We start from the raw sequence: 15,427 nt of genomic DNA, 5'->3' as shown, positions 1-15,427 counted from the left end.
CAGGACACATTCAGAAACCGTATCTCACTCAAAACAGCATGGATGGATTTTTTTCAAAGTTTGTATGTGTGTGAAAGCACCAGAGACATTTTCATAATATGGGCACTTTAAGTAACATTTTCAATGCAGGACTTCTACTTGTAACAGAGTTAATACAGTGTGGTATTAGTAGTTTTACTCAAACCTACATTGTGTAATTTTTTGAGTCGATTCTTAGCAAAAACCCCTTTGTTCTTTCACAAATATGTACTCATTCATGGGTAATTACTTTCACCAACTAATCTGAGTATTCTTGTACGCGTAGAATCTGCTATTTAGAATCATTCAGAATACATACGGGCGAGTCGCTCGAATGACGGCAGCCATGCTGTGGCTCCATCTTTAAAATACATTAGCCAAAGAGGGACATACCTCCTCCTTTCGCCCTTTTACATCTATTGGCACCGTGACGAATGCCAGGGGGAGATTACTCGCCAGGGAAGCGAAAAAAGAGAATTAAAACGACAACGCGACAGGCAAAGCAACAACACCAAAGTTCACACCTAATTTCGGGTTCGGCCACCGTAGGAGGAAGGGCTAGTAGTAATATTCAGTTGGTTGTCATATACAATTTCACCGCTAGATGGGAGAAATTCTTACAACATGTAGCTTTAAGTAAAAGATCTGAAAACGTCTTTCACCACTGCTTAAAAGCAATAACGAATTCTGACTCTGAACCCAATGTTCAGGACCAGCAAACAGACTTTGATGTGTAGAATTTGGTTAAAAAACAAAAAAAACAAAAAAAAGTTATCCTTTAACACTTGTGGCCTCCAAAATAACAAATTGTTAGGTTTAGGTTTACTGGCCCGCCAGGTGACTTACCTGTCTGTCTCCTCTCTGTTGCCCTGTTTTTCAGAAAGCTCCTGATCGAGGGAGGAGGAGGTGCTTCCCTCTCGGCTGACCCCGCTGTTACGTCCTGGGCTGTTGTCAGCTGACGCCCTCCCTCCTCCACCACCTGCAGGACGGGGGTTGGTGGCATCCGTGTGCTGCTTCAGGGTTTGCAGCTTGGCCAGGGGGATGATGTCGCAGGCCTGGGGCCGGTGCCACACTGTCCGCTGGGTGGAGGCGTTGTAGTAGTAGAAGCGTGAGGTGTTGGGATCAAACAGCTCCCACCACTGGTTGTCACCGGTACGCTTGATGCAAACGCCCTGCGGCGGGTCCCACACGCACTCACCCGTCAGCAGGTTGGCGTACATACGCTCCCGCGTGCGCGGCTCGATGATCTCCACCCACTCCAACCTGCAGGTCGAGAGTTCAGAATGAGAGACTTTTAGCAAATTGACTTTTAAAATAACCGTGACCTCTGACTACTGGAGGTCCTTCTCCTACAACTGACAACAAGGGTTGGGTACCAAAACCTGGTGCTACACAAACATCGCTGCCTGTGATGCAACACTTACGTTACACTTGACAGCAGGTAACGTTAGCATTCACAGTTATTGTAAAATACCCTTTTCATTTTGACCATATGGCCTTAGCAATAAACAAGCCGTTCTTTAATGTCGCCCACTGTCGTTTTTGTTTGGTGAAGTATTGGTCCGGGCACCGTTTAGGCACCGGCAGTGTTTAAAAACACAAACACAAACGACAACTGTTCACTGCATTCTGAAACTGACCGCTCAGCAGCACGCAAATATATAATAACTTCAAAAAGAAGCAGGAGCAGATTTGATTGACACTTCAGGAACCACATGCCTTCTGTAGAGCGTAAAAGAGAAGCAGGAACTTCTTATGTTTGGTTTCCTTGTTTCCTTCGCTAAAATAAGGAATCAGGAGTGTAAAGACATCCATACAATCTAACAGCTGGAAGTAAGTAAGCAAGTAAGTAAGTAAGTCAGTCAGTCAACTTTATTTATATAGCACCTTTCACAGACAAGAGGGGTCACAAAGTGCTTTACACAAGGAACAAATAAAAAGAAACCAACAAATAAAATACAATACAAAACCATATTGCTAACTAAATGCTTGTCTAAAAAGATGTGTCTTAAGGTGTTTCCTAAAAGAGTCCAAGGCTCTCAAGGCTAAATGGAGAGAGTTCCAGAGCCTTGGAGCCACCACTGAAAAGGCACGATCACCTCTTGTTTTAAAACGTGTTCTGGGAACAGAAAACCTAAAAGGTTTTGACTTGAAGACCTCAGAGAGCGACCAGAAGTGTGTGCGTGCAATAGATCCCGGATGTAAGAGGGAGCTTGGCCATGCAAGGCTCTATAAGTAATGATTACAATTTTAAAATGCACTTTAAAACCAATCGGTAGCCAGTGAAGAGCCTTCAGCACAGGAGTAATGTGCGATCTCCTGCTGGTCTTAGACAAAAGGAACACACCGTTGAGTAGATACGTGCCTGATCGTGCGCATGGCCATCTATGATGGCCATTCATCCCGGACGTGTATTTCTACGTGCCGGTCACAAAGTGATCCTCTCTCTCTCTCTCTCTCTCTCTCTCTCTCTGATAAAAAGAGACCGGATAAGTGGGGGAAACGGTGGTAATTGTAGCCTATATGTTGCTGTGTGTGTGGCTGTGTAAACACCCATTATGTAGTATGTTTGTATACAGCCCCTCCCCACTCTGACAGACAGGCTTTTAAATATTTCCATCAATCAAAACAATAATATGATTAAGGCAACAATTCAATTAAGGCAGAGTCCCTGTAAATACCATAATGTGATTATCCTTTTAATCCAACTATGTGGATACATGGGCTGTACTCTGACTGCTTTCCTTTTACCAATGTGTATGCACAGGCAAGAAGCTGCATGTGGGCCACTTCCTGCATACTTTCTGTGTACCTGAAGATGTTTGGCTAGACCCCAGCGAGGCAGCGAGGCCAGAGAGGCAGCGAGGCCAGAGAGGCCAGAGAGGCAGCAAGGCAGCGAGGCCAGAGAGGCAGCGAGGCCAGAGAGGCCGAGAGGCAGCAAGGCAGCGAGGCCAGAGAGGCAGCGAGGCCAGAGAGGCAGCGAGGCCAGAGAGGCCAGAGAGGCAGCAAGGCAGCGAGGCCAGAGAGGCAGCGAGGCCAGAGAGGCAGCGAGGCCAGCGAGGCAGCGAGGCCAGAGAGGTAGCGAGGCCAGAGAGGCAGCGAGGCCAGAGAGGCAGCGAGGCCAGAGAGGCAGCGAGGCCAGAGAGGCAGCGAGGCCAGCGAGACAGCGAGGCCAGAGAGGTAGCGAGGCCAGAGAGGCAGCGAGGCCAGAGAGGCAGCGAGGCCAGAGAGGCAGCGAGGCCAGCGAGACAGCGAGGCCAGAGAGGTAGCGAGGCCAGAGAGGCAGCGAGGCCAGAGAGGCAGCGAGGCCAGAGAGGCAGCGAGACAGCGAGGCCAGAGAGGTAGCGAGGCCAGAGAGGCAGCGAGGCCAGAGAGGCAGCGAGGCCAGAGAGGCAGCGAGGCCAGAGAGGCCAGAGAGGCAGCGAGGCCAGAGAGACAGCAAGACAGCGCTATCAACGCAAAAGTCAGTGAGTCCGAGTTGGCTTCCCCATTGGCCATTGCGGTTTCAATCTGAAATAAAATGTTTTATTTCTCCCACCCCGAAGGCTCTACTATCAGAAAGTACTACCAACCAATCGGGAACTTTTTGGGGGTAAAAAGAAAAATGTAAAAAAAAAAAAAAAAAACTTGGCCCCTGCGTACGAAACATGAATTACACAATAACAATTTAGATGAGTAATCCAGAACAATAAAGTGTTGAAAAACAGCATAATTATGTTGTTGAATTCATCAAATTAAAGAAGTCCTAAATTCTCAAATATATCTTAACCAATTTGGCCACACTTAAAGGAATACGCCACTGTTTGTTGAAATAGGGTTATTCACCGTCTCCTCTGTATTTATATAGGTGGGCAAACGCATTTTTGTCTCAGTGCATGCATTGTCTTAGTCCGGCGACGCCGGCGCTAGCTCAGCTTAGCGTAATGAATGGAATCCTTTGTTGCCGTTAGCATGTCGTGAGTAAAAGTGACCCAACAACAACAAAAAAACAACCTAATTACTTCTTGTGGCCTGCATATTCACAACAAGTAAAAATAGTAATGCAGATTAAGACTAGACGATTTCCTAGGTAGATATTGATATTGACTTGCCCCGCGGAGCTCAGTCAGGGCAGTGGCATTTGGTTGTCCAGCAACCCAGAAACAGTGACTTTGCGCCGGCCGCAGAGCCCCGCGGGCTGCCGATATCTCTGTGCCCGAGTAGTGCTTTGGCTATAGCCTACTTCCACCCAATATAGTCCCAAATCAATATCTACCTAGTCTTAATCTGCATTGCTATTTTTACTCGTTGTGAATACGCAGGCCACAAGAAGTAATTCGGTTTTGTTTTTTGTTGTTGACAATCATGTAACGTTAACCTGTTATCAGACTAGTCAGTCCATGTCGCGGCGTGAGAGTCCCGTTTACGTTACAGTAAATAGTGCCTCGTTCGCTGCTACAAAAGTTTTAAACACTATGAAGGTAAAAAAAAAAAAAACTCAACACAAGCACTGAACTGCCCAGGAGTTTGTGTAACAACAGGTGACTGTGTCCTGCAACAACAAAGGAGTCACTTTATCTCTCGCTTTGTATCTTTTCTTTCTGTCTTTTCCCAGAAATGCTGGTTTCACCCACTGCTGCTGCGGCCGCCATCGAAGCTTTAAATATTCGCTGTTGAAAAGCACCGAAGCTCAAGAAACGGTATTCGCTACAGCCCTACATTTCAATCAGCACCACTGTTTTTAGCAATCACAAATTTTCTTCAGGAAAACACATTATTCAGTTTTTTACCAAGTTCAAATAAAAGGGGGAGGGTCTGGCTGCAGAGCTACAGGCTCGGGCCCACTTCCTTTGTCCGATTCTTTCGGGTCCCGGCTTGGAGAACGAAGTGAAATCTGAAATTGTGTACGCCAGAGACACTCATCAGGATATGATAGCAAACATTCATCAGTTTGAATAAGCCAGACCAGGAAACCTTCGGTTTAGGGCTGGGCAATATATCGATATTATATCCATATCGTGATATGAGACTAGATATCGTCTTAGATTTTGGATATCCTAATATCGTGACATGACACAAATGGTTTTAAAGGCTGCATTACAGTAAAGTGATGTACTTTTCTGAACTTACCAGACTGTTGTAGCTGTGATTTGCCTTTTCCCCCCCATTATTTATCTAAAATCTAAGTGTGAAAATATTTTGTTAAAGCACCAGTTGTCAACCCCAGAATATCGCCGCAATATCGATGGAGGTATTTGGACAAGAATATTGTGATATCTGATTTTCTGATCGCCCAGCCCTATTTCTGTTGCTGCCGTTACTCAGGTTAGACCCAGCGCAGTGCAAGGTTTTTCATGGGAACGCTGCCGGTTTCATCTAAAGTAAGTTTGGAAAAACGTTAGACAATTAAGGAACGGTTTCACTTCCACTGTGCTTGGCGCTCTGCTGCCCCGTCTCCTCAGAGCGCCCAGCAGTGTTGCCAAGACTTTTGCAATGGAAGCATTAGGGGTCGACCGATACTGGTCTTTCAAAGACGATTCCGATTATTAGTGGTTAATAAAACCGATGTGCAGATTTGGAACCGTGTGACAATGAAAATCTTGAAGTCAAAATTAAGATTTTGGAATGTTACAAACTCCCCCCCAAAAAAACAACCTTTGTTTAAATGCTTTGAGCAATTATTTAATAAATTAGAATTTTTAACATAATACCCAGTAACAGAGAGTCAGATAGTGTTGTGGGCGGGACATTAAGTCAGACTCAGTGGTGAGAGAAACCAAAGCAGAGGGTCAGACATAATATAATATATCTTGCAGTTCCCCTGTTGGTCTGAAGTCGCTATATTTGTGATAAGGCGATAACGGACATTATTTTCCATCATGGATCCTGGCATGGAGGCCCCCCGAGCCTGGAGCTCTGCAACAGGACACTATTAAATAAAAGGGACACAACACTAATTGATAGAACTATTACATTACAAAAATGTTAACTGCCACTACACTATGAACCATGAATGGTCAGATTGTGGATGTACCCAAATTTTTATGTTATGTGGAATCTAAATCAATCAAAAGGCAGGAGGTCAACACTTATTGGACTAGCATACATAGCAGGCACTGTGATGGTGACAGTTTTAAGGAAATGACCAGATGATCAACATAATAATGGCAATACAATCTATGATGCCAAATGTCTCTCTGGACAATTACAGAAGGTGCCATTTTGCTCATGGTATGCAATAATCATTGGAAGCTGTCAAACAATGGGATCAGGGAAATGCCTTCATCAGACTGTTTGCACACAACAATGGCACAACTAGCACTATTGTGGGCATGTAATTATCTCGACTGTTCAGAATTCTTAATGCTCTTGCAAATATAAAATGCAATTATTTTTGTTTTACTGTGAACTTCACTCGTTTCAGCCCAGTTTTTGAATTTAACAATTATACAAGAGGCCAACAGAACAACAAACATGTTTTGTTCAGCAACAGAAGATAAAAGTGCACAGGGACACATTACTAAATTGCAAAGGGATTACACAGAGCTACCACATATAATATTATGAATAATTAAATAGAAGCCCACTTACATAGCTCGGCATGCACGCACACACACACGTCTTTTAGCTCAAATGAAGCGGTTTGTATTTCAGAAAGAGGGAGGCTTTAATATGACTCACACACACCTACACAGCAAAACATAGACACATGTATTCATGTGCCAAAGCGTGCACATGATGCGCGCGCACACACACACACACACACACACACACACACACACACACACACACACACACACACACACACACACACACACACACACACACACACACACACACACACAGTTACTGTAATAAATGCACATTTTAACAACATTTTAAACCACACAGCCTGCATGTTTGCTGGCTTCATTGTGCTGTGTGGTTAAAGTCTTCAGACCAGTTGTTGACGGATAAGAATGACAGGCAGAGAGTGGGTGGATACCTGCATGTCAGTTCAATTGAGTTAAACAGAGGAGGATGCAGCAACAGAGGAGGATGAGGTGATGCCGACAAAGACTGCTAAACAACATTGCATCCAGAGGCTTTTTTTTAACAACATTGCATCCAGAGGCTTTTTTTTTCCCAGACAAACAAATGTTGAAGACCTTTTTTTTTCTTCTTTTTTTTAATGACATCACGAGGGGGAGAATTGTGGATTAGGTATCGTCTTGAGGTTATTTTACTTATAAGATGCATTTTTCTGGCAGACCTTGCTTATTTAGCATGCAATGATATTATCCCAATGACTAGAATAAAAAACACAGCTTGATGTTCAAAAAATCCACATCTATCCCTTAAAGGGGTGATAGAATGATTATATAGGGTATTTCACACTGTTCCTTATGGTCTCCTAATGGGGTATGTAACATTGGTTGGGCTGAAAATGGCCTGGTTGATATTTTATTGGCCCTTATGCATCCCTGTGTTTTGACCCTATTTGTAACAAGAGCTTTTCTTCCAAATATGGTATGCTCATGAATATTTAGATGAGCTGCGCGCTGATTGGTTGAGCCAATCCCCCTACACACACACATTAGAGACGCACGCTGATTGGTTGAGCGAATCCCCATACACACACATTAGAGAAGCGACAGAATCTCATATTCCAGACAATGCAATGTTTCATTACCAAATTCACTTTTTTATGCGAGAAATCAACTATATAAAGCTCAAATATGGGCCGTTTTACGAAAATTGATGGCTAATTTGGTAAGACGTGTCAGACTTTAGGAGCTCCACACAGTCTGACGAGAAAGCGGCAGCCTGCTGGGCTCCATACCCAGGGCAAAGTCACCCTTTGTGGATACTGCACTACGGGGCTCCGCGGACAGCTGCCGGCATAAATATATTTACAGTCTGAATTTCGTCACAGCACTTATATCACGGCTACCCCAAGGTCTTACAAAAAACAGTCCGATTTGAATTTAAGGCATTTTTATGAACGTGAGGGGTCTTGTTAGGTGGAGCAGCTAGCTAGCTATGTGTCCCATTCAATACAATGGGAAACGATTGCGGCTCGCTAGCTACACTTTCGGCATAACTATAGTATATTTAGTAGCTACAAATCACGGATAGTTGGCTTCATTTTCGGCGTAATTAGAGTATATTTACAGTTTGAATTTCGTCACGCCACTTATATAACCTCTACCCCAAGGTCTTATACAGCTAACAACGGTGTCCGATTTCAAGATAATGAATTCTTGTGAACACTACGGGTTTGGTTAGCTGCGACTGTCCCTTGAATCCTAGCTATGTGTAGCTACAAATCACGGATAGTTAGCTTCATTTTCGACGTAATTAGAGTATATTTACAATTTCGTCACGCCACTTATATAACCTCTACCCCAAGGTCTTATAAAGCTAACAATGGGGTCCGATTTCAATTTTATAAATTTTTGTGAATTTCAGAGGAATTCTAAGAGGAGGCTAGCTAGCTCTCATTGATAGAGCTCCATCCAGCCGCAGGCTCCATCAATGAGACTCGCGGACAAGAGGCGTTTATTTCACCGATCGTTTGTTTAAATAACTCAACACATTATAATTACACACATTAAAAGATTAACTGGAACCTGTGGTAAGAGATTGCTGGCGTAACAAGCTTGCTAACCGAGCATTTTTACAGGAAGAGGGGAGCTGCAGGCCCTGGAGCTCTGTCCAGGCAGCAGTATTTGGTAGTCCATTAACCCACAAAGCGGTGACTTTGCGCGGGTATGAAGTGCCGTGGGCTGCCAGTCATGATGGAGCTCAATCAAGCTCACAGCAGGCCGGGGTCTGTGAAGGAAGGCAGGCCAGGCAGCGAGGCAGCAACACAGGCAGCACCGGCCGCTGAACTCCGATACACAGTCGGACAACATTTGCAATTAGACAAATCTTCGTAAAACGGCCCATATTTGACCTCTACATTGTTGATTTCTCGCATAAAAAAGTCTCAGAAGTGAATTTAAATGGTAAAATAGCAGATGAACAATGGATACAATTTCTGAGATCTGCCCGACCTAGATTCAGAAGACTAACTGATCTCAGGTCAGTTGTGTAGCCTATGCAAATGTTGGGGCGTGACAAAGAGAGAGACTAGAGCCAAATGATGAGGAGCCGCCGAGTTGACGTCAACTCGGCGGCTCGTTGAGATTTGCCCGTTTTCAGAGGCAGTTTCAAATTGTGAGATTTGCAGAGGAAAGAGGTGTCAATGGGATTTAGAGGTTCTATGTATGTCCTAGTTACCCACTAATTACCCACTCATTATTCAACTATGACAAGGTAAAATCGGTTGTGCATTCTATCACCCCTTTAAGATACTTATTATTGCACGGAAATGCAGATGGTGAGGAGCATCAAGGACAGCACAAGGTTCATGCTGTATGATGCTTAATGGGGCTGTAATATGAAACAAACATGACAAGTTCAGGTTTTTTTGTTATGAGAACTTAACAGTTTAATTATTTTGCAGTCACCAATTTATATCCAGACGACAAGAGATTTATCTTGGAGGTTGAAATCCATAATAGACATCACAGATCCTTTTTTATCAGGACAACATGAAGTTTAAAGGTCCCATGGCATGAAAATGTCACTTTATGAGGTTTTTTAACATTAATATGAGTTCGCCCAAACTGCCTATGGTCCCCCAGTGGCTAGAAATGGCGATAGGTGTAAACCAAGCCCTGGGTATCCTGCTCGCAAAATTACAAATCCCACTTTGGCCACGCCAAGATCCACTTGGCGTGGCCATAGTGGTCGACTGGTTGGGGTTAGGCATTTGACCCTGAGTGGTTAAGGTCAGGATAGCCGATTGGTCAGAGGATAGGACCTGAACAAATCAGGTTACGTTACCTTGCATAAGCATGGACGCCTAGTCAATAGTAGCTATTGAAGGGCGGGTCTTGGCGTGGCCATAATGGGGCCACTTATGAGGTCATAAGGAGCTTTGCCCACCCAGAGAAGTTGGCCCTCCCATGAGAAAGAGAGAGGCATCATAGCTTGCAAACAAGCAAAGTGGCAGTTTGTCAAGGCCACACCCCCACCCTCCACCCTGCCCCCCTCTCTCCTCCTCAATAGCATTTAAAGCTACAGACACAGAAATGGCACATCCTAAGGAAAGCTCATTGTGGGACTGGCTCTAGTGGCTGTAATTCTGCACCAAGGCTGAATTTCGGGAAAGAGACTTCAGATACAGTATAAGGGGACCACTAAGGCCTATATAAAAGCATCCAAAAAGCAGCATGTCATGGGACCTTTAACTGTACCAGTGTTTGGAGAAAAGAAGGTAGATACTAGCTTAACAAACACATGATTGTTCTGTAAAGTACTTGTAGAGACAAAATTTGCGAGTCGGGCAGGCAAGACGCTCTGCTTTCAAGACAATCCCGGGGTGGTTAGGCGCATGACGGAGGACGGAACAAAACCGCGGCGCGGCCTGAACATAGCAGAGACGTGCTTAGTGGACAATCCGGATTTGTCCAAATATTTCAGTAACACAATCTGGGCACTAATCTGAGTGAAGCAGCCTTCTTTGAGATCCACTGACAGTCTATCCCTACTGAACACAGGGATAAGATCTGCTGAGCTGCTTATTTCAAAAAGCAGATCAGTGACTGAGGTGTGGCTGAAGTGCATCTAATTCTAATGATCCACTCTGACCTGAGCAGTGCTGACAGCATAGCTTAACGGCTACATCCTCTCCTCTTCCGGTGGACCAGGGGGAGGCCACAGTCCTGACAGCTGATGCATCACAGAGGGACTAAAGTGCAACCACAGCCAAACAAGTCATTTCCAATACTCAAGATGCACCTGATCCTATAAGACTACATGTTAAATTGTTACTGCCTGCAGGGAGCAAGTCAGTGCACATTTTTAGCACCACCTATACATGATGAAAAATGTAAAATTCCTCATTTAAGTCATTTAGCTTGTTGAAATGCATCTATGTTGCAGTTCTTCACTTCTGCTGTATGAGAATCGGAGAGCTCAGAGAGGAAGGATGGCTTCTTCCATTCAACTTTATTTTGAGGGGATTTCTTGCTCATACAAGTAAAAGGTTGTAAGTTGTAAAGTACAGTTCCGTAGCAAGCATATCTGAAGTTCATACAATAATCAAGAAAATAGAACAAAGTATGGATGCTGAGGCGCAGGTGGCTTGAGGATACAGTACCTGAAACCATAGACAGTGAAATAAATGGACACAGCGACGCCATAGACTTCGATGGAGACCAGTGAAGTCAATTAGAAGCACTTTTCCGGTGATGGCTGACCGTACTGCGCAACCAGTCTGAAAGTTTTAAGTCTTCCGGTAGCTGCGCCAAGAGAAATCTGAATAATTCCGAATCTTGCAGAGAGCGCGAGTAGGAGCTGTCCATGAGCGTAGGAGCAGGAGCAAAACGTTGCTGAAATATTTTGGTGTTTTTTTTTTCTGTTCCGATGCTTTCACGGACTCTCTATGGGCTTCTCCCTTGACTGTATACCTCCAAGTCCCCCCAGATTGCCTGCGAGCTTCTCCTGTACTATACGGTAGTTTCTCTACTGTGCGACAGAAAGTCGCGTGGTTATGACACAATCGTTAGCTTATTTTTACAAAAACGGCTGCTACGGGGCCATAACGTGAGGTACGAGGTAATGGAGCCTTTTATACATTGTCGTGTTTCTTTGGAAATAAACAATGGACAAATAGAGTCTTTAAACGCTTCAGATGTAAAGTTATTCGCTGTCAAAGCGACACCAAAATGAATGGGAGTCAATGGCATGCTAACGGGGGTTGATGACTTGTTAGCCTCAGAATCTCCCCATAGGAGGTACGCTTTCCGGATGTTCGCTTACCACCTTATTTATAGAAATGAGGGTCAAAATACAAAGTAAATTGGTTTTTTTTTTTTAAAGCACAAAAAAAACACAAATTAGTAATAAAAAAAAAAAAAAAAAAAGAAGCAATTTATCCCTCCTGGGGGTGAACTTCTGAGCAACCATTTTTGTTATTAGTTTTGTTAGCAGTTTCCTTGTAATTCCATCACCCTGTAAAGTTCTCTGTCAGTGTGTTTTTAAGCTGCTCTGCTTGTTTAGTACCGGGGGCACTCACAAATATTGCTAGCTACTATGTGTGTGTGTGTGTGTGTGTGTGTGTGTGTGTGTGTGTGTGTGTGTGTGTGTGTGTGTGTGTGTGTGTGTGTGTGTGTGAGAGAGAGAGAAAGAAGAGAGAAATAAGAGAAAGCTGTCACAGTGAATGCTTGTCAAATGGAGCAGAACAGGCCAGTTAAATAGAGAGATCCAGAGCGGAGATAGTAGGATTAATTGGCCATAATTGGTTGATGTGTTGGTGTTCCAAATGACCCAGTTTAGCTGGTGTCCGTCCTCCCTGCGCCTGCCGGGGACAGGAGCTGTAACACTGTCAGCATACACTCTGAAAGCTACTAATGTGGGGTGAAAACTTCCCAACTGGGATTAATAAACACGTCATGTGAAGGAACCTTTATGTTAAATGTAAAAATGGTTAGTTATGGCTGGCCAATTCATCGAAATTTTAATTAGGATTGGGATTTTGGCTCCTAAAAATCACAAAAGCAGAGTAATCGAAAAAAAATTATTATGCACATTTCGTTTTACAGGTAAACTGTTATTTTGTCACTTGTCTTGAAGTTAAAACGGGAAAGGTATTAAGGGAAATTTCACAGTTCAAGGTGTTTTTACTGTTCATTTGATTAACGGTTTCACCGTTTGTTTTAAGTTCAATAAATGCAACATCTTTCGTAGGTCAATGAGGAATCGGGTTCAATAACCGTTCAATATTTACCAAAATAATCGTGATTATGATTTTTTCCCGTAATCGAGCAGCCCTACAGTTACTGTGAAATGTACTGAAGTTTTATTCACAGTATTACCTTTATGTCACATATGGAGGGACAGCGAGGTGCGCTAGCTAGCTAACTAACTTGCCATTAGATGAGTCGACTTCCCATACAGCTACTGTAGCTTCATAATGTTATGTGAATTATTTGTGGTCAAAACTAAATAACTTTGAGTGTGTTGAACACAAGAATTTTGTTTCCGGCTTTTTTGGCCTTTAATTGATAGGACAGTTTTGACAGAAAAGGTGGAGATAGAGAGGGGGATGACATGCAGAAAAGGGCCGTGGGTCTGAATCGAACCTGCGGCCGCTGTGGTAAGGACTGAGCCTCGGTACGCGGGGCGCACGCTCAGCCAGGTGAGCTACCAGGACGCCCTGTGTTGAACATTGTTGTAACGTTATAGCGTTACACTGTTTCACATCCATGCCACTGTATAATAATATTTCAATATAACTAACTTATAAGGTTAGGTATTGAATATTAAGCAGCAAATATCTAACGTAAGCTAACGTTACTTTATCTAGCTAACGTTCCTATTACTCCATGAACTAATTAATGATGACCAACATTTTCACTCGGCCTCTACCGTAACGTTAGCTCTGTGCCCTGAAAGTGCGTTCCATTTACCTCGGTAGCCGGAGCTGGGAATGACGTCACACCCGAGTTGAACGGCTCCATTTACAAGTCAGATTTGTCATTGTAGGGTTAGCTCTAGCCAGGTTAGCCATTGTTAGCAATACCGGTTGATTACAACGTATTACGCTTTTTTTGTGCATACATACAGCGTAACATGTCCACAGACAGAAGTTGGACAGTGTGTACGAGACAGAAATAAGACTGAAGTGCTGATAAACTGTATGTTACTTACAGCTTTCACTACTGTTGATGCACGGGGCAGCCATGTTGGATTTTTAGCTGGGGCTACTGCACGGCTGTCTGAGTTCCGAGCTCAGCTATCCGAGGTCGGGGGGCAGGTTTCCAACTTTTACCTTCCGAGTACAAATGAAACGCACTATAAGATCTCACAATGTCTTGTGTTGCTCAATCCCGCCAACTTTATTCTTCATCAGTCGTCATTTTGCAGTTAGGCCAAGGCGAAGAAGCGTTGGCCAACACATTTATAAAAAAAACAATAAAATAGACATTTCAGCATTTTATTTAATTTTTTTACTATTTAAATGACGTATATTTGATTCCCAAAATTCATTCATATATATATATATATATATATATATATATATATATATATATATATATATATACATACATATATATACATATATACACACATATATATATATATATATATATATATTCATACATATATATACATATATACACACATATATATATATATATTCATACATATATATACATATATACACACATATATATATATATATATAAAAATATTATTCTCTGATTCCAGCTTCTTAAATGTGAATATTTTCTAGTTTCTTCTCTCCTCTGTGACAGTAAACTGAATATCTGAGTTGTGGGCAAAACAAGACATTTGAGGACGTCATCTTGGGCTTTGGGAAACATTGATCCACATTTTTCACAATGTTTTGACATTTTATAGATCAAACAACTAATCGATTAATCGAGAAAATAATCGACGGATTAATCGACACTTACCAGCCCTAGTCTGGTAAGTTCAGAAAATGACATCACTTTACTGTAATGCAGCCTTAAAACCAGGAAAAGACAACACTTACCATACAACAATATTACGATATCCAAAATGTAAGACGCTATCTTGTCTCATATCACGATATAGATATGATATCGATATCTTGCCCAGCCCTACATGTCATGCATGCACCATGGAGAAACAAAAGAAGGTGGAGTTCAAGCTCTAACGTCAAGTCATTTATAAAAAGTACATCACATAGCACTACTTTGCTCTCATCAAAAAAATCAATCAAACAGACAAACAAAAGATAGCTCTGGCAAACATCCACACCACCACTGCAGTGGCTTTCTGCCATAGTATCTCTGCCTTTCTCTAATCTGATCTGATCTCGGAGCCTCCTGCTGATTGGACATCTGTTATGACAATGCTTACATTCAGAGTGCAACTTCATTAACCCCTCAGCTTTGATGACCCCTCTGAGAATCAAACCTCCAAATGAAAAGTCTTGGGCCGTTTTCACATCTAGTTGGTTCAGAGCAGTCAGGACAATCCCTGGAGAGCTTTCCCAGAAAACCCACTGCAGAGACCGCTTCCAAACCGAATCTGGAGCACTTTATCAGAGCCAACTGAAGGAAGCCCTGTGCATTTTAGGTTAATCATGCAGTGAATTCCAGGTTAATTAAGGGTAAAGGGTATTAGTTCTACACCTGAACAAAGCGCTCTCCCTCTGTCCAGAATAAAACTAGTAAAAAAAAGAAATGTAGTTAAAAATGTAGTTAAATCTAATTTAGGTTGCTCTGATTAAATCCCATTTAACTCAACTTGTACTTAAACCTAATTACAAGAAGAAAGAACTTTGGTTAGAGATTACATTAATGCCGAACCTTACACCTAAGACTTTTCAAGCGATTCCCCGTCG

At 42.9% G+C, this 15,427-nt stretch overlaps 1 protein-coding gene across 2 annotated transcripts in view; it reads right to left on the bottom strand.

The window, feature by feature from the left end:
* The window catches only part of arhgap39 (Rho GTPase activating protein 39), a 133,102-nt gene that overhangs the window by 53,579 nt on the left and 64,096 nt on the right, over positions 1–15,427 (bottom strand). For both annotated transcript variants that reach the window (XM_039810431.1, XM_039810430.1), the window contains exon 2: positions 865–1,281. In XM_039810431.1, the coding sequence (XP_039666365.1) occupies positions 865–1,281 (417 nt within the window). The remainder of the gene's footprint in view (positions 1–864; positions 1,282–15,427) is intronic.

The sequence above is a fragment of the Perca fluviatilis genome, chromosome 9 (assembly GCF_010015445.1).
Source record: "Perca fluviatilis chromosome 9, GENO_Pfluv_1.0, whole genome shotgun sequence".
Classification (NCBI taxonomy): Eukaryota; Metazoa; Chordata; class Actinopteri; order Perciformes; family Percidae; genus Perca; species Perca fluviatilis.
The sequence above is the reverse complement of the archived record's forward strand: the minus strand, read 5'-3'. Positions and strand labels throughout refer to the sequence as shown.